Raw genomic sequence first — 22710 nt, 5'->3', positions numbered from 1 at the left:
TCCAGGAAGGAAAGAGAGAAATTGTTGCCAAAAGCTTGCAGGAAAAGAGGAACAAAAACTCAAACAGGAAACTCACACCAAAAAACTAAGACCATTTCCCGAAACAAATATAAAAACGAAAAACAGGAAATGACAGAAACATTAGGGCTGTGAACAACGATAACCATTTGATAACTTTCACATGTGTGAAGTTATATTTTAAACACCATATACATGTTTACAAAAGAGCAACAGAGCCAGAACTTCACGCAGGCACAATTTGTACACAGTTCAATGGAAGAAAACATAAAATCTGACATTTCATGATGATCTTATACCTTTTTTTTTAAGAAGAAAGTTCTAAGGCACATCTCAAAACTTGTTCCATTTTTTTTACAATTCTCGTGTGGTGTACAAACATGTATTTATTACAACATGTCAAAATTTAATGGAGTAACACCTTATCTGTTGTGATTTGGATGAAAAACCTCCCTGTCCAAAGAATATAGACAAATTCTTACTTCATTTCTTGAGCGATAGCAGCAATCTGTTCTACACGGTCTTGATGGGCTGCCAGGTCACTCTCAAAGGCCTCGTGTTTCTTCTTCAATGCCTGTGAACAAAACAGAAGATGGGAGATGAAGTAAGTACACACAGGGGGATTGCTTGGCAACAGACAGGGCAGGATAGAGTGAGATGGAGAAATGGTAAAGAGGCTTTCCTCCTGCAGTGGAGTGAAACAGGCTAGACGACGGCCTGTGAGCAATCAGTGGAGAGAATGATTTCATTTTGTATATTTGGCACAATGACCTTTGCCAATTCTAGAGAAAATCTCTCACCAGTAACCACCAAGATTGTCACGGGTTTAAATCTCATCAGAGTAATCAGCTGGGCCCAATTTCATGGCTCTGCTTACCGCCGAATTCTGCGCTTACGATCACGATTCCCCGTTACGTGCAAGCGCCGAATTTCTGCTCTAGCCTTGTAAGCGTAGAATGCCTAGTAACATGGAGTACGCACGCGCAGAAGCCAGAATTCGCTGCTAACCTGTGAAATACGCTTGCCGTAAGCACAGAACTTCCTGCTTCCGTAAGCGCCAATTCTGTGCTTACAGTTAGCAGAGCCATGAAATTGGGCCTTGTTTTCTTTCACAGAACTCACTCAGGAAAGTACCGAGTATTCAGTGCTTTACATGTACAATCGGTAAAACCCAAAAAATATTCTCTATATCAGCAAGTCCTATTTCCAAGATGCTATCGTCGTCATTAGTTATACTTTTTAGGACTTCATCATCCTACATTCAAAACCTCAACTGCCCGAGAAACCTATTGCAAGATCACAGTAAGTTCGGATGGCACTTCTAAAGCTCCGTACTTTCTAATAACCAGAGGTTTGTACTCACATAAATTTCATTGAGCTTGACTCCTGTGTAGTCATTATTTTCAAGGTCTGGTTCCTTGCCTTCTGCCCATCCCTCGTGGATGTTACACTTGTGACGGAACTTCCTTGCCAAGTGATCCAAGCGCTCCAGTCTACAAAAGCCAAACAGTTAGTTTATTACATGCAAATTGTTTCCATGTCCTTACAAATTTTTACACTTCATTTCATTTTTTAATAACAATTAAACAAGTAAGCTAGCTTACTTTCTTTCCATGAAAAAAAGAGGAAAATAGAAAACCAGGCAAGAAAAAAGAGGAACAGATAATATTCCTATACTTTTGTTCACAGAAAGTGAAGAGAAAAAAAAGCGGAAAATCAAAACCAAAAACGAGGAAATCAGCTTAAAAACAGGAAGTCTCATGCGCATGAAGCTAGCGGTACTACCATGTTCATAATGTATCAATCTCTTGTGTTGGCTCTGAGAAGAACCGTGTGGTTTCCTACTCAAAAACCACCACTTCTTCCTTTCTTTTTAAAAGCAGCCTCCAAATCATGGTTGAAGATAAACAAACTGCCAGACACACCAGGGCGAACCCCTTCTTCTAGCGATAAGTGTACTGGGGGTCTTTTATGGGCATTGATAAGTTTTTATAACAACACATGGATGGAGCATTAATGGTTGAGTGTCTTCCTGTGAAGATACAAGTGTCATGAATAGGTCTGGAACCCACACTCTGCTGATCAGAAACACTGGCTCAGAGCTTAAGTTTGACGCTCTTAACCGCTTGGCCATGGGCAGCGTCACGGCAAACGATTTGTACACATGGTTGCACCCCCAATTTTACTACTCCAGTTTTTCTTACATTTTATGATCAAAATAACGCAAAGCTTCAAACATCATTTACATAAAGCAAGGACTTTTTAAGCAGGATTCTGTTTACTTTAACAGAAAGGATAGCTTGGGTTCCAAGTTCTTTACCCCTACATGGTTGTACCCGCAAGTTTTCTAGTCTAGTTTTTCCTATGATCCACGCCACGCAAAGCTTCAAACATCACTTAGACAGTTCTTAAGGATACCTATCCAAACTGCATTCTCAGCTCTTTTGGAGTTTTGAGTTTGGGTAAGCCTTGTTAGACCAGACAGCATGTGCATATTCATGACCCAAACAAATAATAAATTCTTCCTGCAGACACAAGCGCTAACGTCACTGTGTATGAGCTGCCTGCTGTTCCATAATGCACAGACACCATGTGTGGCCTGCAGGCCTATAAATTGTACCAATTCCACGCACCACTGCTTTCTGAATTTGAATCTAGCTGCAATGTACTTTCATAATGCATGGATATAACAAATTGTCTGCCATAGGTCACAGCTAAATGTAAGCAAACATGACATTGATAATCTGTTACCACAACAGCGGCCAATCTGTGGTGTCAATCTGGGGTGTTATTATATGTTGTTTTTTTAGGTTTGTTTTGCAAAAAAAAAACCTCAGGAGTTTTGTTTTAAAACTGAGAATCACATGCCTGTAATTGGAAAAATTTACTTAAGTAGGGAGAAAATCACGCCTGCATAGTACAGCCATGTTTTCACTAAAGACTGTACACAATCACATTGGCCATTTTTCGAAACAACGTAGGATGATGGATGACAATGTTTACCTTCTCATCTCCGACAGCAGCCAATCTTCAAAGCCACGTTCAGACTGCTCCAGCCCCTTCCATGCTTTGGCTATATCCTGGTGAAAAAAAAAAGCAAGAACAGAATTAATACCACAGAGGTACATGTGAAAATCCTTGAGCAAGTTCAGACTACAGAAGCATAGGAAGAATACCATGCCTGCAGTTCATATTTTTTCTTGGTACTTCAAAGATATTAAGGTCATATCAGAATTGGCGGCTACATCTATGGGTACGACAGTTGCTAAGGAAGTCTTATACTTTAAAGCCATTGGACACTTTCGGTAAACAGTATTGTCCAAGGCCCACTTTCCAACAGAGATGGCGCTGTACAAATGTCCGTTGTTATTATTATAGAGATCTGAGTTGAGTTAGTTTGAAAAGAGAAATGGGTTGAAGAAGAAGGTCTTGACGTACCGAGACCAGTTTGCCTTCCTGTGGGATGTACGCAGGTCTGTTGCTGAGACGGAGTTTAGTCTGCAGGGTGTTGTAGTTCGTCTCTAACTGGCCCTTCTCTTCTGTCTTTGGAGGCTTCTCCTTCCCACGGTAGTTGCGGAACTCGTCAAGCTTATCCTGCAAAGAATATCACAAAATAAAATGTCAAAAAACGTAAACATACTATGGTTGGGTGGGATGGGCAACTCACATGGAACTTAAAGCCGTTGGTCCCATGTGTTGTGTAATGCATGTAAAAGAACCCAGTACACTTATCGAAAAGAAAAGGGGTTCGCCCCTGTGTTCCTGGCTGTGGCTGCTGTATGCACCGTAGCACCTTGTAAACCCTTATACGGTGCTAAATAATTGGGTCTCAGAATTCATCACTGCAATAGCCTATCTTTCTGAAAGTTTGAATATACGTACTCAGCGCCTTGAGTACCTTGTGTGGTAGATACCTGCGCTATATAGGACTTTAATATTATTATTACTATTATTGATACTTCTGAATGCACAAAATCTGCACAAAATAAGCCAAAATGCCCTTTTTCTCTCAGCATTCCTGTTATGTAATTCTACAATGTACAGTACAGAATGTACCCTGAAATTTATTTGTGTTAGTTAGTATCCTTTCAGTATAAGCTCACAAACTCTGGCGGAGAATAATAGTCCAGATTTTCAAGTCAGTCAAATAGGGCCTATTCTGTAAAGAGGGGCTGCAGGCACAGTCTATCGAATCTAACAAACAGAACAACACCTACATATTGGGGATTGTATTTTAAGGGGAAATACAGGAATTCTAAACTACCACAACAAATATACATTAATAATAAATAATAAAGAACACTTAGTATAGCGCCGGTATCCGCCTAAAGAAGGCGCTCATGGTGCTAGAGGAGAGAAATACAAATTAGGACTGAGGATTGTGTGAGTATGCTTTTTTGAACAGGTGAGATTTTGTGATGGATGGAGATGATTCGGGAGCAAGGCATGTGATGGGATACCTTGCCCTGTACTGGCAGGCACACATTTCACATTTCCGCCTAACTTTCCCATCTTGTGCCGTAGCGCCCCATAATATTTTGTTACAAGCGTGTACAAGATTGCAATTTAGGGTAAGGTTGGTGACTGTTTTTGCATACATGTCAGCCATTATCAAGGCCCCAAACTGTCTGCAAAGTAGTAAAAAGTACTCCGCATAAAGGTAGTGGGAGTGTGGGTAACAATGGATAACATGTTTGGAATTGTTCAGAATACAACGTTCGTGGTCTGACCAAGACCGTGCCAAGACCAAGGGACAAACTGAATGCACATAAAGGTAGTGGGTGTGTGGTTAACAATGGATAAAATGTGTGGAATTTGTTCAGAATACAATGTTCATGGTCTGACCAAGACCACAGGACAAACTGAATGGAAAAAAACACAGGGTATGTACAAAGTCACTCATGCAAATCTCCAGACTTTTGTATTTACACATAAAACCACAAAATTGGGGATAGACTTTGTGCAGTAGGCACTCTACATCTGTTCACTGTGCACATACTAGAAAAAAACAAAATAAATAAATAAACACTTGATGAAAGACCAACCAGTGCCCAATATCATGGAGCTGTTAAGCAGACACTTGTTCGTACTAAGCAAAACAAAGAAGGATACCAGTCAGAAATGATGCATGTGACATGGTATTTTGGTTGGTAACTTTTTCTACAGAAGACAATCAGAGCATACTGATCGAACCGTTGAGTTGAAACCAACGGTTCTTTTCAGAACCACCCCAACTCGTTTTGAGATTATCATTACATGGCGTCACCGTAAACCTTTCCATAACCTTAATCTGGTAAGCATAACTTTGTTGTGTTTAGCTACAATTTTGTGCTTGAAGGCAATGGACACTATTGGTAATTACTCAAAATAATCATTATCATAAAACCTTTCTTGATTACGAGTAATGTGGAGCTGTTGATAGTATAAAACATTGTGAAAAACAGCTCCCTCTGAAGTGACATAGTTTTCAAGAAAGAAGTAATTTTCCACGAATTTGATTTCGAGACCTCAGATTTAAAATTTGTTGTCTCAAAATCAAGCATCTGAAAGCACACAATTTTGTGTGACCATGGTGTGACAAGGGTGTTTTTTTCTTTCATTTGTATCTTGCAACTTCAACGACGAATTGAGCTGAAATTTTCACAGGATTGTTATTTTATGTATATGTTGAAATACACCAACTGTGAAGACTAGTCTTTGACAATTACCAATAGTGTCCAGAGTCTTGCAGCTCTATGAATATTGGGCTCAGATCATTGCACACCAATACACACTGTATATCTACAAATATAAGCTATATATACGCTGTTCATTACATGAGACAAACCTCTGCTACTTGAAGACTCTACAACAGAAGCGCAGCCAATTTACAAAAGAAAAGTCAACATTACTAAGATAATGTAACAGTTTAAAGATTCTCGGTGTTATTTTTGTCAGATTTAAACCCAACATTTTACTTAGAATTTTGTTAATCAGCTTACTTGATAGATTCGAAAAAACAATCCGCCAATGATGCAATGGTTCTTGCATTGCTCGTTTGTTTGAGGGTGTGTTCCTTGGTTTGTTTGTTTGTTGGGGTGTTGGTTGGTTGGTTGGTTGGTTGTGGTTGGGAGTTGATTAGGTGTTATTTGGATCTCTACAGCAACTCTTTTAGTTTTTACTTGCATTTGTGCATTTTCCACAGCAGAGGCAAGCGTTTGTGTAATGTATGTGCACAATTCATTCAGAGAAAATCAGGGAAAACGTTTTCGCTTGGATTAAAATGAAATGTGGGGGGAGGGGAGGGGAGTGTAAAGGTTCTTACCTGGACAGCTGGCAAGTTGTTTTCTGGCAGAGTTCTGTCCTCAAGCCATGGTCGCTTACGTTTAATCCACTCCAGTAGCTGTGAATAAATATCAAATAAAACTTTAGATTCGGAGAAACACTCTGCGCTATCAGGTAAATGTGCTAGAATTACACGGATTTAAGATTTTTGTTCCATTGTTACTTTTAGCAACAGTTTATTTATTATTTAACTTTATTTTTGATATGTTTACACTTTAACATTGTCCTGGGGAATCAGGTAGGCTCAGTGGTTTCAGGGCGAGCATGGTTGGCTTGTGTATAAAGCGCTCGCCTCTCACCAAGGTGACCCTGGTTCGATACCCGGGAGTCGAGTTGTGCGTTTGTGAGCCACAAGGGTTTTCCAGACCAACTGGTTTTCCTCCCTCGGGAACAATTAAACAATCAAATCTATGGCTGTGCTCCGTTGTCTTAATAGGTTGATGTGGCTGACTGCCGAACATGCCAAAGGCGCCCTTGCATGCCTGCTTCTCAAACACATTGTAACGTAACTGCCGTTTGAAATAAATAAATAAATAAACAAATAAATTTATTTCTGGGGTACTACTTACGTCACTGGCGAGTCGGTCGTACTCATCCATGAGTTTCTCGTTGTCTTGATTCATTCTCAGGACCTTACAGAGACGGTTCGCTGCATTCTCTGCCTGTGCGTCAGAAAAAGTAAAGACAATAAGAATCTTATTGACACTGCTCTAGAATTGCAAGGGTCGTGGGTTCGAATCCCACCAGAGTAATATTTTTTTCACAGGACCCGGGAAAGTACTGAGTATACAGTGCTAATTCACATCGGTCTATGAGTGAAAACCCAAAATTTATATTCTTTATCCCCGATGCAAATTTAACTAATCTCTTCAGAATATTATGAATAACAGTATACAGAGCTGCCAAGATTCGCATCTTGCAATCAGGAAGATTTGTTTTACAACAATCGGGGAGATATTTAAAATAAACACTCACCATGATAAATGAAAACAAATGAAATGAAATAATAGGGGAAAGTTTCCATAATAAACAGAACTTGGAAAGATCTATTTATTTTCACTGAACCTTCTACAGCATGAGAGTTGATGTATCTCTGTATAAACCACACACAGCGCGTTGTGCAGCACTTGCCCGTATGGATCGGTCTATATATTCGCATGTATCTCTTTCAGTTTGCGCAAAAGCTGCGTTCCAACTTACCTGTTGAGCTCCAGCGAATGCGTGGTAGTAGCATGAGACGTAAGTCATGATGGAGCGTTCGTCTGGCTTGGCCGTGTTGATAATATCTGTCATGTAAAACAACACAAACTAGTGAATCACTGAACGACAAATCATTTCACAAAATGTGTTGTTTTTTCCTTTTTTCCTTTCACCTCCACAGACTTCAAGAATGCAGGCCTGGACTTTTCCATATTCTAAAACCATAACCTTCAAGCTGTTACAAGAGTTCAAAGACTCTATGCAACACCTTAAACACTTAACTACAAGTTAGTACATATAATGTACTATTTCCTTCTCCGTTTTGTGAATGCTTTACTTCTCTCAAGATAAATAAAGGGCTTCAAAGAAGATTTTGAGAATATTCTGAAATCGGGGAAAAATCCTCAGAAATTGGTAGCAATGTGTTTCCTAAACCGAAAATGCAACATCCCTTAGAAGTAAAGCATCTTGTGGAGCATGACCTCCACCCCCCCCCCATCCCTAGGGTCTGTTTGAGCCAACCGTACCTTGGGGATCCAACATCTTGGGAATGTCCAGGTGCTTCTCAGCCACTTCAAAGGCAAGTTCCAAATTCTTCTGGGGATCATCCTGTGTGCAAATAGGTAACAACAGAAAAATTAAAAAATTACCAGGTCATTTCTGACAACTCATACAAAATCTCTCCAAACCTTACTGGTTATTCATATATATATATATATATATTAGTAATTAGAGTATAAAGCCACACTAATAAGATACATGTACTCAAGGCAATGGAACAAACAAACATTTTGGAATTGATTTTATCTAGAATGATTCCCCCCCCCCCCCCCCCCCCCGAGAACAAGGTAAGGCATGTATGTCACATGGTCAACAAAGAATCAGAGGGGACCAGTTGCTCATACACCTTATTGCAAATACTTGGCAAACGCGTAATAGGCATAGAATGAGGTGCATGCTGGTCTAGCTAGCGATCAAGCTATAGATCAGCATGCAGCTCATTCAACAGTTAACTGCAATGTGTATTTGGGAAAACTAACATGATGCCTTATGAGAACGGATCAGCCAAATGCTTATTCCAATAGGCCTACTAACAAATACCATGGGTTAAATAAGCAAGCAGCGATCGATCACCCCTGGGAACGAGGTTGGGTACAATGTACTTACCTTACTTAGACTGTTGTAATCAAGAAGGTCAGGACGATGTCTGTGGATTAGAGCACAGAACGCCAAACCATCCTTCCAGCTGATGATCAAGGGGGAAAAAACAAAATAAATCAGTCACAGGTTTCGTTATGTCTTACCTGACAGCATTATTTATCCCAATGCAAAATTAACATCTATTATATCGTTGTGGTGCCCGCTGCTAAAAACATAGTATTTGAACTGCCTCTAGCTACCGGCAATCACTGAATAGGGAAAGTACTATGTATACAGTGCTTACACCAATCGGTGTTAGGGTAAGGGCAAAACCAAAATTAATATTCTGTATCCCCGATGCAAATTTAACATCTATTATGACAACATGGTGTTCCAATTTAAAACACGCAAAATGCATGTAAACCTTTTAAGGGGAAATGTTGTTTACAAAAATGCTCTTTTAGTTTGCATCTGAGTAGACTAGAAATTTTATTTCCAGCAGGGCCTAGTCTTGGCCCCTGCTACATTTTTCATGAAATGAATGGCATTTTAGTTGGTAACCTAAACTCTTGTAAGCATCATTTTGTGACGCACCAGCAGCTCCATGAGATTGGGCCCAGGACACAGAAAGTATTTAGTATGTGGCAAATCACTTGGGTGTCAGAAAAATGAAAAGACAAAAAAAACTAAATCAGACATTGATCTTGATTTTAGCATTAAATGGATGTGCGAGAAGCACTGTATACTTAGTGTTTTCCAAGTCTTGCGGGGGATAAGGAATACACAGGCTACTTGGGTGGGATTCAAACCTGGTGTTGTCAGATTTTGTCAAGACTCGTTGAAAGACATTTGTTTCCTTTTCTGTGAATATCTCTAAAATGTACACAACTTTCAGTACTTGCTTGGAGTATTCAATACATCTTGTAATAGATCTTCTTCTGTTATTGTAAGTGAGCTTTTTTAATAACTAAACTATATAAGGACACATTCCAGAAAATCAAATGCAGTTAAAGACAAAAAAGCAAGCACACCAAAGTTAAGTAGACTTTTCCATTTTTTGTTATCCTACTAGGAAATCCAACTAAGAAATTATTTGAAATTCTTTTTGCAGGAATGAATGTCAATTGTTGTTTGTGAAAGATAGTTCATGCTGCTGCTTGCTTAACCCTCCAACACTTGGTTCAATTTTCAAGTGAGTTGAACAAATATAAATAAAATAATTTTAGGAGAGGGGATTTTGGTGAAACACAAGATTTCAGAGGAGAAGAAGCAAAGTGAGATCATTCTAGCAAGTAATTGATTTGTGTTCAATTTGTAACTTTTAATGCATGCTGTCGCTGTCAATCTTTGGTGACCCATACAAATTTTACTCCAAATTTGGAATGAACCTAAATCCCCAGTGTATACATTCAGTGCAACTCTTATCAGGCTTTCCCATGCAGGTCTTGAAAAAATAAAAAATCATCTCACAAATAAACTTGTGATGATAAAGAAAGGTTAGATAAACGGATGCATTTTATCTTCACATGCAAAGACAACAAGCAAAGTCAACCCTTGCCGTATATTAAAATTTGTAAAATTAAATTTATTTTACAAACCCCATTTTTATGTTTTTGTTTAACTTAACTTGTAGGTTTCACTTTTTTTCTATTGGGAAATAAATTTAAATGTTCACTTGATTTGTTTTGACTCAGCAGCCAACACTTTTAAGACAATTTGTATTCATCTACTTGTTCCTTTTTTTTGCTATAAGTAAGCAATATATTGTTCTTTTATTTCAACTTTTGACCCTGTTAAAATTCTAGACTTCTTTGGAAAAAAAAAACTGGATATGATAAATGACCATGGAACTGAAAGGTCAAAATAATGTAAATTTATTTTCAGCCTTCACCAGATATTTATTATCTGTCACCAAACTGCAAATTGAAACATATCTCAGATTGATCCCCGCCCTAATTTTCGAACCCCCTGAAAAAACCAACAACAGCATCAAACAATAACGATGGTGTTAAAAGTGAGTAAACACACACTGTCTGTGCTATGCGACCTTTGACATGTTATAACACAGGCATAGTTTCTATTGCTGATGCACAAAGTGATAGCGTTTTAATAGATTGCTTTGTGCTGGAGTGTAGATATCCAGGGCAGATACACATTGGATTATTTACTCTTGGCAGTAAGTACACATATGTACATTGGGAATGGGATAAGAAAAAATGCTGATGAAAATAAACCAGTCTGAAACGGCAGCACTGGTAAACAGTGCAGTGACATCTCAGTGTACAATTAATACTGTAGGAAACAGGCCTGGAATTTCATCTTTGAGAGGGCAAGGCCATTTTCAGTTTGCAAAGGGCACTTCCATTGCAATATCTTTTAAGTCTATGGGAAACTTCTGAAGGGCATCAAGGCCAAGTTGCCTGTGTGTAATTCCAGGCCTAAGAAAGTCAAGTCGTTTTGAGCCAAAAAAATGAGTAGGAACTATTTGCCAGTTTGAGTTTTAGTTTCAAACATTTTTGCTGTACATGCATCCAAACTCCAACGAAAATCAAACTTCTGCTGTAAACCGTTTTCATTTTATCCCCCAAGGAGATCATCCAATGCAGGAATAATATACACAGGTATCATGTAACTTCGCTCAATAGCTTGTTCAGACAACTAGCTGAAATAACATTCACAGCACTGCATAGTGTACATTAGATACTGTGTCACCGTCAGACATGATAAAACAATTATAGAGGCTGAAGCCGTGGTGCAGAGATGTGTGTTTTCATATTTTCATAAGAACTACGCTTTTTCATTTTTTATATCTGTGAAAGATATTGATTTTGGCTTTCAAATGATAACAAATATGCACACTAGTGGTGAAAATAAAAATTAAAGGGACTTGTTTTTATAAAATGAGAAGTAAAAGTACATGATGCATTGAAAGAAACAGTTTCCATTTTGGCATTCTTTCAAGTCAGGTTAGAGTGAGAAGCGATGAAAAGTGATAGGAATCCGTGATGAGATGATGATGAAAGGGTGTGGTCAGAGGGTATGGTTAATGGTTGACAGGTGTAAACAAAGGGCGTGGATGATACAATGTAGGTTTAGGATATAATATGGTTAAAAAGTTTAAGGGTGTCCGTAGAGGGTGTGGAAAAGGGTGTGGTGGGCATGCACGTGCGTGGTAAATGGGTGTGTCAAATAGTTAAAGGTATGGGCAGATGGGTGTAAACAAAGGGTGTGGTCAAAAGGTTTGGGGTATAGTTGGAAGGTATCAGTTGAAGGGTTTGGAAAAAGGGCATGGTGGGCGTGGTAAATGGGGATGTCATATAGTTTAAGGGGTACCGGTTGAAGTATGTAAACAAAGGGTGTGGTTAAGAGGTTTGGGGTACAGTTGGAAGGTGATGGTGCAGTAATAGGGTGTGGTTGAAGGATTTGTGGGCAAGGATGAAGGATGGGTTGTTGTCAAATAAGGTGGATGGGTGTGGTATACAAGAACAGAAACACACATATAATATACAACTATTTAAAGACAGTGGACACTATTGGTAAATGTCAAAGACCAGTCTTTTCACTTGGTGTGTTTCTTCTCACTTGGTGCTTTCTGATGCTTGATTTCGAGACCTCAAGTTCTAAGTTTGAGGTCTCGAAATCAAATTCGTAGAAAATTACTTCTCTCTCGAAAACTACGTCACTTAAAAGAGGGAGCTGTTTCTCACAATGTTTTATATTATCAACCTCTCCACATTACTCGTAACCAAGAATGGTTTTATGTTAATAATTATTTTGAGTAATTGCCAATAGTGTCCACTGCCTTTAAAAAGTGTCATATGAAACGAACATGACCAAAAACACAATGAGAGAATGAAGAGAAATGAACCAGGCTTGAGGGCTCCCAGCAATCATTAATTCTAAAACGTACTGATAATTAATGAATCTTCAATTGAAAGAAAAATGTACTAATAGGAACAGCCCACTATCTATTTAAAGCATAATTATCTGAAACCTCTGTTACAACTTGCCTGAGTAAATTTCAGTTTCCTAACATGCTTCATCTTTCCCCAAAAACTGTTGAAATTAACACATTTCTTTTCAAACACTATACTTTCCATACTGTCAGTCACACATGTATCTTGCATTTTGTCTTGAAAACCATTGACCACAATCAAAATGAGACAGATACAATGTTCTATCTACACTTTCACATTAGACAAATTCATTTATATTTTCATTTGACTACAGTCTCTGTTTCATCTCATGAAACCCACACAAGGTTTTCCACCCAGCTACAACTGTCAAATTTAATATCCAGCGTTTCACATCTTAATCATTTGATTGCAACGTAATACTCCCACTGTCTACCTGAGACATCAAACTCACAAGGTCCGACCCCATGGGAGCACGTGCCCGCTTGAGGCCGGCCCAAGCATTGGAACTATTTTCGCCTTCAAAAGTCGTTCATTCTCCGCATTAACTGAATTCTTGTGGCTATATCTAAGAGATAAGAGTGGGTATGGTGCGAGACGGATGTGTCTCTGTACTGTCACTACACACATGCAGTCATCTGCAGACTATTACAGGCGACCAGTGCGTTTCAACACTGTGTGGTAAACAACGCGAGGGTACAGATTGCTGTTCAATTGATTAATGTAAGGTTTCACTCCTGATACAAAACGCATTGTGAGATTTTGTCTGACAAGCCTTTTTTCTTTCTTAGTCTGTTGTTGATGTTCCGCCATTTTTAAAAAAACATGACATAAAGATAAAACAGTTTTCGCTGATCTTTTTATCATGTATGAAGATGCAATAAATAACAAATAAACAATTGAATAAAGAGGGCCTCCAAGGTCCAATAATTCAGTTTTGTGACGACGCACTCATTTTTCAATAGATAGCATTCTCAAGTCTCTAACCTCACGTTTTGTTTTATACTCTTTCAGAACAAAATTTGAAACGTGACGTCATTGGATATTAATAACAACTGAACACTCTAACGAGGAATTGTGCGTCGTCAAAAGATAAATTTCAATGCCGCTTTGATTTAATACCATCAAAGTTCAGGAATGAACTAAAAATGAAACTACAGAAATAAACAAACCCATCTACAACTTCAAATGTCACGTCAAGTGGATGACTCAGATATTGACAAAGTTTGCACTGGAAGTGTATCAGGTAGACCATCAGATTAGATATCTCATTTGTCCACACACTTTTTATTGGAAATGGAAGCATACAGATCGAAACGTTGAGTCGTTAGTCATCATTTTTTTCCCAGAACAAACACTTCTCTAAAGAGATTTTCACATGGTATTACTGCAAACCTCTCTAACATGTCTTAGTTATTGGCAAATGAGTGCATTGGACTGAATATCGACCTTGGCACCCCTCTACTTTAACCAAATGTGCGTCAGTAGCACTCAAACTTCTGAAATACTACTTAGACGTTCAATTTGATGCCAGAGAATATCATTATTTCCATTCATCCTGATTGAGAAACCAGAAATTACAACCTTTCAACCTCTCAGCCCTGACTTTCAGTAATGAATGCCAATATAATGGGGAGGTCAAAAATTAATTATTTCAATATCACAACCGACCCAGAACGAGCCGAGTTGAAGATGAGGTTAAATGAATTGACTGGTAAATGTCAAAGGATGGTTGACAAGCCAAGCTGCTTCAGACGAAGAAAAAAAAAAACTCATCATAAATTGAGGCAATAAAATATCTGACTATGATCGTATGACATGAATTACGAAGATAAAAATATCTCATTGAGCCCTGCTCTTCCTCAGCATCATCCCAAAATGCGAGCGCCAATATTCCCCATAAATTCCTATTTCATATAATTCTGATTATATCCTATTGTATTTTACATGTTCTTGTAGTTTATCAATATAAACCACAAGGGAAACTGACTGGGTAAATTTTGAAATGATTTGTGGGGTTGAACAAAGAATTGACTAGAGTGGGATTCAAACCTTTAATTTAAGCATTTATAAGCGACATCTGTTTTCTACTGTAAAGTCATAATGTGGTACAATTCATACCTAATGTTTTTATCTTAGGTTTTGTAACTTTATACAGTAAGGGACGAGAGTTGTTGTTGACCAAAAAAAGTCTAAAACTAGGATCAAAACTTTAGGCATGTTGAGATGAGTGTGTTTCCACCTGGGGTTTAGATTTCACAGAGCTTTAAGGAATTCACAGAGCCTTTAGGGATGTGTATTCAGCACTAGCCGACTAGGGAAACAGATCAAAGAGCACAATTTCTCTAGAACGATTTACAGCTGACTTTCTTCACCAGGCTGACACAAAAAGTCTGACTTCAAAGAAAAGTGTACAATTTATCATTCCTACATTTACATACTGAAGTTGTGATTTCTTTTTGCTATGCTGTTGTCTATCTTGAGTAAGTCGACTTATTGTCTGAACAGTTTTATGATCAGCATGATCAAGGTCGTTTTAAATTATTTAATCGACTACTGTACATGTATCTGACCTGCACAAAACCAATAGATAACAAATCTAAACACAATAGGCCTTTATGATCGTACCATCATGTGGTTTTTACTACCCGTCAAATCAAAACTGAAACAGGTTACATTATCATTTTGATTCTGGTCTTCTGATAAATGTCTTTTCTCATTTTGAATCTGGTATTGTGAAACAATTTCTGCCCCAGTCAAAATTAAAAGCTATTAAGCCCTTCCCCAAATTGTTTTATTTCATAAAGCCCTGCTTACTTTGTTCATTATGCTAGGGAGCCCTCGTTCTGGTGAGGGCACCATTTTAATCAATTTGACGTCAATAAGCCCCTTTAAATTCCGTCAAACCGACATAAATTCCTGGTGGATAAGCAACTCTGCTTCAAGATCACAGTAATTTAAGTACAGACGTTTACAGACAGACTACTGTTGCAGTAGAATAATGAAGGAAGGAGGGTGGATGGGTGGGTGAGAGGAGTGAACTGGGACAGTCAACAATATGATATCACCTCGTGTGGAAGTTCTGGACGCGTACATTGTTGTAAGGGGCCGTCTTCCTCTGACACCACAAGAGCAGCCCTTCTTTGGCCGTGGATTCTGTGGTTAGACAAGATAACAAACCAAAATGGCCATGCCAAAAAGGTTACATGCAATGCACCAACATGCACAGTTAATGTGTTGCTACAGACCGATTGCATTGGCGGCCATCTTTGATGAAAAACACTGGAAATGTGTGCGTGTGTAGGCGCTGCGCATAACTCGCAGCCAATGATAACTCTTCTTGAGTGCACACGTTTCATCAGAGTGCACGTTTCATCAGCGTGTACGATTCATCAGCGTGTACGATTCATCAGTGATGGCGATCAATGCAAGGGGTCTACTAAACTATTAAAAGTCCGCCCTAGTGGGCCAGACTGATTACCTTGTGTCAAAGTTGGTGACCCTTACATTCTTATAGGGTTGTGTTTTGCGTTGACACCACAGCAACAGACCTTCCTTAGCGGTCATTTCTGTACATTTTAATTACCCAATGTCGGTAAAAAGGAGGGAAAAGTTCACTTCATGCACATTGTTAGTTTAAAAAACTCATGCCCTTTTTATAGTATACCAACACTAAAACAAAGTTACTCTAAAAAATGGATAAAAAACGCTTGATTAGACTCCATCGCAGGTCACGGATGCTGTTATTAAATCGTCAGTAGGAACACACTGTCTAGGAAATCTACATAAATAAACCTAAAATCGTTTGATAATAGGAGTGAAACCACGGGTGGGCTTTCGGCATGCTCTCTTTCACTCAGCGTTACCTAAGATGGAAGTTGGAGACGTTGACGTTGCGGTAGGGAGCAGTCTTGCGCTTGCACCACAACAGAAGGCCGTCCTTGGAGGAATGGGCTGAAACAGGCGTACCATCATTAATATTGTCATATATGAAATCAAGTCTGGTGTTCACTTTCTTAGAAAAGGGTGACTCCAGGGTTCTCCCCCGGATTTTACAAAAGCTGTGGGTCTTTCTGGCCCCAAAGTTTTGAAGCTTGGCCGAAGTACGCTGAATTGAAAAGAGATCCTTGGAAAATTTTCTACTTGGTGTGTCAGTCCTGGAATTTCATTTTGCAAAGGGCACTTCCATTGGAAAATCTTAAAGTCAACGAGAAATTTTTGAAGGGGCACCAGGGGCAACGAAGGCAATGGCTTCCGTGTAACTGCAGACCTGGTGTTTATCTTGGCGTAAAAGCTTCTAAATACTTCTTGAGTTATTTTGTGAATTTGATATGCAAACAGGCTGCAATTTGTGCTTATCGGCACGATACCCTATCAGCTCAAGTGCATGGGGAGAACCCTGGTAAAAAAATTATTTTAAAGGCAGTGGACACTATTGGTAATTACTCAAAATAATTATTAGCACACAACCTTACTTGGTAATGAGTAATGTGGAGAGGTTGATAGTATAAAACATTGTGAGAAATGGCTCCCTTTGAAGTGATGTAGTTTTAGAGAAAGAAGTAATTTTCAAGGAATTTGATTTCGAGACCTTAGATTTAGAAAGCTGAAAACGCACAACTCTGAAAGCGCACAACTCCATGTGACAAGGGTGTTTTTTCTTTCATTATTATCTCGCAACGAACCGATTGGGTCCAAATTTTCACAGGTTTGTTATTTTATACATATGTTGAGATACAGCAAGTGAGAAGACAGGTTTTTGACAATTGCCAATAGCGTCCAGTGTCTTTAATCCCCCAAATCTAAACTAGCTCTTACTGTACTGGGGTACAACAACAATTCTACGAACAAAGATTGGGAAGAAACAAGTTGTTAATATGTTGTGTGAAAGGCTGTCTCCACTACATGAAGTACCTGCATGAAAACAAAAACCTCTCATGTTACAGTTCTAAACACGTGTATAAATGGACATGCATGTTTTTCTTAACATTCCGATCAGTGTAAAACAAGTTTTGTTATGACAAAATGAAACTGAAGAGAAAATGGAATCGCATTATTTGTACAATGTACAAGGAATTATGACAAATTGTGTGAGCGGAATGAATTAATGATTTGGTGAAGCTCTTCATGGTTTAAAAGAGGACATTGAAGGCACTGGACACTATTGGTAACTACTTCAAATAATTGTTATCATAAAACCTTTCTTGGTAACGAGTAATGGGGAGCTGTTGATAGTATAAAACATTGTGAAAAACAGCTCCCTCTGAAGGTACCAAGTCTTTGAGAAAGAGGTAATATCTTACTAAAAATATTAAAAGACTTCAGGCCTGAAGCCTTTTATAGGCATCTGAAAGCACACAAATTTGTGGTTTTTCTTTCTTTCATTATTCTCTTCCAACTCTAATGACCAATTGAGTCAAAATTTTCACAGTTTTGATTAGTTTAAATGTTTGTTTGGATACACCAAGTGGGAATGCTGGTCTTTGACAACTACATGTACCAAAGGTGTCCAGTGCCTTCAAGGTCTCTGTTGCCTTCGTGTACATAATTCCAGGCCTGAACTTGTCAACATTTTCAAACAGTACAGAAACACTCATCATAAAAGATCAAAACCACAGTGGATGATACTGAGGGGCCAAACAGTGGGAGGGTTAATGTGTCTCTACTTTACCAAAATACCTACAAGAACCAAAACTCATGAAAATCTTGAACTTTGGTTTCATGAAGCGTAAATGATACAGTGGGCGAGCAGTTGTACAATGATCAACTTATAGTGGCGTCGATGTCGGAGGGCTAACTGATTACTAGCGTTTATTAGCTTCTCACTGTACTTGAGTTTCAACTCAGCTTGTTATCCTTGATGGATTTATTACCAAGCGTTTAATGCAGTTCTATGGCTAGGATTGGCAAGGTGATCCGCCCGGTAGTCAGCCATCCGGAACCACAGGGACGCAATCTAAAGTCAATCAGCAATGTGCGACATCTACTCATCTGGGGGGGGGGGGGGCTGACCTCCAACCAACATGAATAGCTACTAGATCTCATAGAGGCTGGGGATATATGATACAGTACAGGCATGCCAACCATGCAATGGATATAATAAACATACAGTAAGTTATAGATACCATTGGATACAGGGTGATTTTTATACAGAGCTCACCCACAAATTGTATAATACGTACATGCAATAATTCATCAGATTAATATTAGGTTTTAAACCAAATCCTTTGAATCAAATGAGTACAAATGGAGTGGAGTAAAGGGCCCTGGACACATTTGGTAATTACTCCAAAAAACTTACTTGGTCACAAGCAACATCGATAAAATGTTGCGAGACACAATTCTATTTGAAGTAACGTACATAAGTTTTTGAGAGAGAGGTAATTTCTCTCAAAAGTATTTAAATCTGAGAAATACTTCAGGCCTGAAGTCTCTCTCAGGCATCTGAAAGCACACAAATTTTGTGCAGCAAGGGTGTCTTGTCGGTCAGTATTCTCTTGCAACTTCAAAGACCAATTGAGCCCAAATTTTCACAATGAATTTGTAATATACCAAGTAAGGATACTGGGGTCGATTTCACAAAGAGTTAGGACTCGTCTTATCTGGAGTTAGGACGAGTTACTCGTCCTACTCGTCCTAACTTAGGATTAATCTTAAGGTCTGCATGCTACAGTGCAGGGTTGGGAATCGTCCTAAGTCCTAAGATTAGTCTTAAGTTAGGAAGAGTTTTGTGAAATCGACGGCTGGTCTTTGACATATTTTTACCAAAGGTGTCAAGTGCCTTTTAAATGAGGGACTGTCATCATGATCATAGCACGGCTTTGAAAAGTAAATGTTCAATTTTTGTGCGTGTATAAATTACCTTCAACAGAAATGTCTTGGATGGCAAAGCGGAGAATAATGGTCCAGATCATACCCAGCGTCATCTTCAAATTGCTGTCAACAATCTCTGCAAAAGACAAAACAATTCTTTAGAAGAATTTTAAATTTCAAGAAAAAAATATCCACGACATGAGGTTCAAAATTCAAAAATGCTTGGTCAGATTTTTGTTAAATTTGGCCCCAAAATTATTTGATTTGGGCTATTGACCTTGCCACCTACTGGGGGCTGAATACTGGGCTACCCCCTTCAGGGTGCGTTCGTTTAGCTTCCCTGGGTCGGCCCCGCAGTGCTCACTCGGGTGAGCCCCTGACAAGAGCTAATTCGAACGATCACACTCGCCCTCTCGTGGTGACAGCATGCACCTCAGGTCACCCACAAGTGACCCACTCCACAAGCAGGGCACTGGGGGCTGACCCGGGTGAGCCCGTCAAAGCTATTCGAACGTACCGGGACAGACCGGGGTCGACCCAGGGAAGCTAAACGAACGCACCCTCACATTCCTTTGGATGTATGCATTGGTATCATCCACTACGCGACTGGTAGAGCTGAGTGCAATACCTTCAAACTTTTTTTACAAAGCAATTATAGGCCTACAGTGTGTGCATGGTTATGTGCCTTGCTCAAAGGCACAAGTGTCACTACCGGGATTCGAACTCACACTAAACTGCTGAAAAAAACCAGAGCTATCGTCCGGTGAACTTAAGCGCCTGGGAATAACATGTTTTCTTGCTATTACTGCATTTAAGATCTTTGTCGTTTATAGTTAGTGACACGCCAATTATCAGGAAGTATTAGGGCTAAATACTTTGTAATTCAGAATTGGTTCAATGCATGCCTGATCAGAGGAAATCACCCCCAGGATTGTGCCTTGGTGTTCCTTGCCCGCATGGCAAGCTCTTTACTAAGGAAAAACTGCCCTGCCCTGTGTATGCACAGCTGCCAACATTTGCAGAGAGCCAATTGTTTTTATCATGATAGAAAGAGATTGTCAAACTGTCCATCAGAACATGGAAACATTGGTTTATTTTCAGACACGTCAGGGAACTTTCTGCAGAATCAGGGAGAGTTGTCAGCTCTGTGCTGTTAGTTTTAGATTTTGTGTTGACGGTGTCTGGGCACCCAGCAAAACCCACCTTCTGCCCCAATGCTGACCAGCCGCACCCCTTTACTCTGGATGTAATCCAAGGCCTTCTGCACGTTGGAGATCTTGTGCACCCTCATCTTTCCCTTCTCAGGCTTCGCAAGTCTCTCCCCGGAGATCACCTCCAGGAGGTTGATCAGCTTCAGCCCATTGCAGAAGTCTTTGCCAATATCCTCGATCTGCGTTCCTGACTTCCGAAGATGGGAGTTGCACCACGCTGTGAATGTCTGAGGATGACAGAGAGAGGAGAGTTAATGTCAGTATGTCTGAGAAGTTCATGAAGGACAAAATACAGTGCAGACAGTATGGGGTCCACACTACATTGTCATCAACCCAATTACCATACACAGTGTAAACTAAAGACACAAAAGGGTCTCAAACTATGAATTGGGGCTATAGCCATTTTCAGACCATCATTTTTTATGAGTGCAATCATTTAATTTCATTCCGTTAGTTCAATGTCATCATTACTTTCTATGTATCCAAAATTCAATCTGTCTCATCATTCTAGATACGGTATCAAAATTTCAATAACAGTAAATTTCATTCCATCATTTTATTCTATAATTTTATTCTAATTATTCATTATGCACTGTACCAATTCATTCTATCATTTTATCCTATTACATCACTCTATTAATTTATCCTATCATTTTGTTGTTTCGTTCTGCAATGTACAGTGTATAAATTGAATGTGTACAAATGCAATGACCGCATCTACACTGCACACATTAAGCCCTCTTGATACTATTCATTCATTAAACGTTAGAAGAAATATGTCAAGAATTGTCTCAAGGCAGTCTTATAAGAGCCAGGTATGAAGTTATGTGCCTGAAGGGTTTTTCTATAAGGGGATACATGTATACATGTAGATGTGCACATAGAATAGTTTGTGGCCAAGGGAAAGTCATCACAGTACAGTGATGTGGCGTGTCGTGGCCGAGTGGTTTAGAGAACAGGACTCAAGCTCTGATATTTCTGATTACTTAAATACAAAAAAACCAATCCAGTTCTTATAAACTCATTTTCTGTCACACCCTTGTCACACGAAGTTGTGTGCTTTCAGATGCTTGATTTCGAGACCTAGAGACCTGAAATTCTAAACTTAAGGTTCTGAACCAAATTCATGGAAAATTCTTTCTTCGAAAACTATGTCACTTCAGAGGAAGTTTCTCACAATGTTTTATACTATTAACCTCTCCCCATTACTCATTACCAAGTGAGGTTTTATGCTGATCGTTATTTTGAGTATATGCCAATAGTGTCCACTGCCTTTAAGATTAATTCATATTTCGTCACACAAAACCATTGTATCAATACAATGTACGTTGTACAAATATGGCATACATTGTAAACTACAATGCGTAACATTTTGCGCTGGACAAGTTCAAACCCAGCATTTCAGTTTTTCACATTATCAAATTTTTCCCCCTTGTAAAACATCCTGTGTCCATGGACGTGCTAGAGCGTTCAGTTTTTCACATTATCAAATTTTTCCCCTTGTAAAACATCCTGTGTCCATGGACGTGCTAGAGCGTTCGTGACGGATCGCACTTCCTCTGCTCCCCTCTTGACATTCACGGCTTATGCTCAAGGCTCAAGCCAGGAAGTGATGTTGTTGTTGCAGATACTCATGATCAAATTAGTGCAAGGAAAGCAACCATACATGTATAATAGATGCAGAATATCAATCAACTGCTTCACCAAGTTCACGCATCAATACTTTCAATACAGAAATATGAATCATAATATAATTTACATGCACGTCGTAATACACGGTCTGCTTATTATTTGCTAATAAAGTCTACAGTAAGGAGTTTCAACTTACAAAAATTTATAAGACAGGGTAGTTGTACCAAGTGTCTATTATATGTTTGAAGATGGACAATGATGATTTTAAGCTTTATGTTCAGTGTACGCATTATGTATAAACAGAGGTTCTGTAGGATGCTGCATGCTGATAAAAGCAGGGACAATTAGGGGAAATGTCACTGGTCAGGGTCATACATTGTACATGTATGTCATGCCTTGAGTGTCATTTAATAGTGTACACTGTTACACATGTACATGTAGGGACAAGGTCGCTTGCC

General features: G+C 39.1%; 1 protein-coding gene across 4 annotated transcripts in view; it reads right to left on the bottom strand.

The window, feature by feature from the left end:
• Nucleotides 1-22710, bottom strand: part of LOC139942909 (alpha-actinin-4-like) — an 85011-nt gene that overhangs the window by 14029 nt on the left and 48272 nt on the right. For 2 of the 4 annotated variants that reach the window (XM_071939739.1, XM_071939731.1), the window contains 12 exons: nucleotides 20613-20847; nucleotides 19459-19545; nucleotides 15665-15752; nucleotides 8710-8788; nucleotides 8070-8151; nucleotides 7543-7628; nucleotides 6912-7004; nucleotides 6323-6400; nucleotides 3457-3612; nucleotides 3022-3098; nucleotides 1382-1511; nucleotides 501-592 (listed from right to left, as the gene is read on the bottom strand). In XM_071939739.1, coding sequence (XP_071795840.1) covers nucleotides 501-592; nucleotides 1382-1511; nucleotides 3022-3098; nucleotides 3457-3612; nucleotides 6323-6400; nucleotides 6912-7004; nucleotides 7543-7628; nucleotides 8070-8151; nucleotides 8710-8788; nucleotides 15665-15752; nucleotides 19459-19545; nucleotides 20613-20847 — 1283 coding nt within the window. Of the gene's footprint in view, nucleotides 1-500; nucleotides 593-1381; nucleotides 1512-3021; nucleotides 3099-3456; nucleotides 3613-6322; nucleotides 6401-6911; nucleotides 7005-7542; nucleotides 7629-8069; nucleotides 8152-8709; nucleotides 8789-15664; nucleotides 15753-16077; nucleotides 16166-16462; nucleotides 16551-19458; nucleotides 19546-20612; nucleotides 20848-22710 lie in introns of all 4 variants that reach the window. The other 2 variants (XM_071939745.1, XM_071939753.1) reach the window with 2 other exon arrangements.

Source organism: Asterias amurensis, chromosome 1 (genome assembly GCF_032118995.1).
Source record: "Asterias amurensis chromosome 1, ASM3211899v1".
Classification (NCBI taxonomy): domain Eukaryota; kingdom Metazoa; phylum Echinodermata; class Asteroidea; order Forcipulatida; family Asteriidae; genus Asterias; species Asterias amurensis.
Note: the sequence above shows the minus strand (reverse complement) of the source record. Positions and strands in the feature narration are given on the sequence as shown.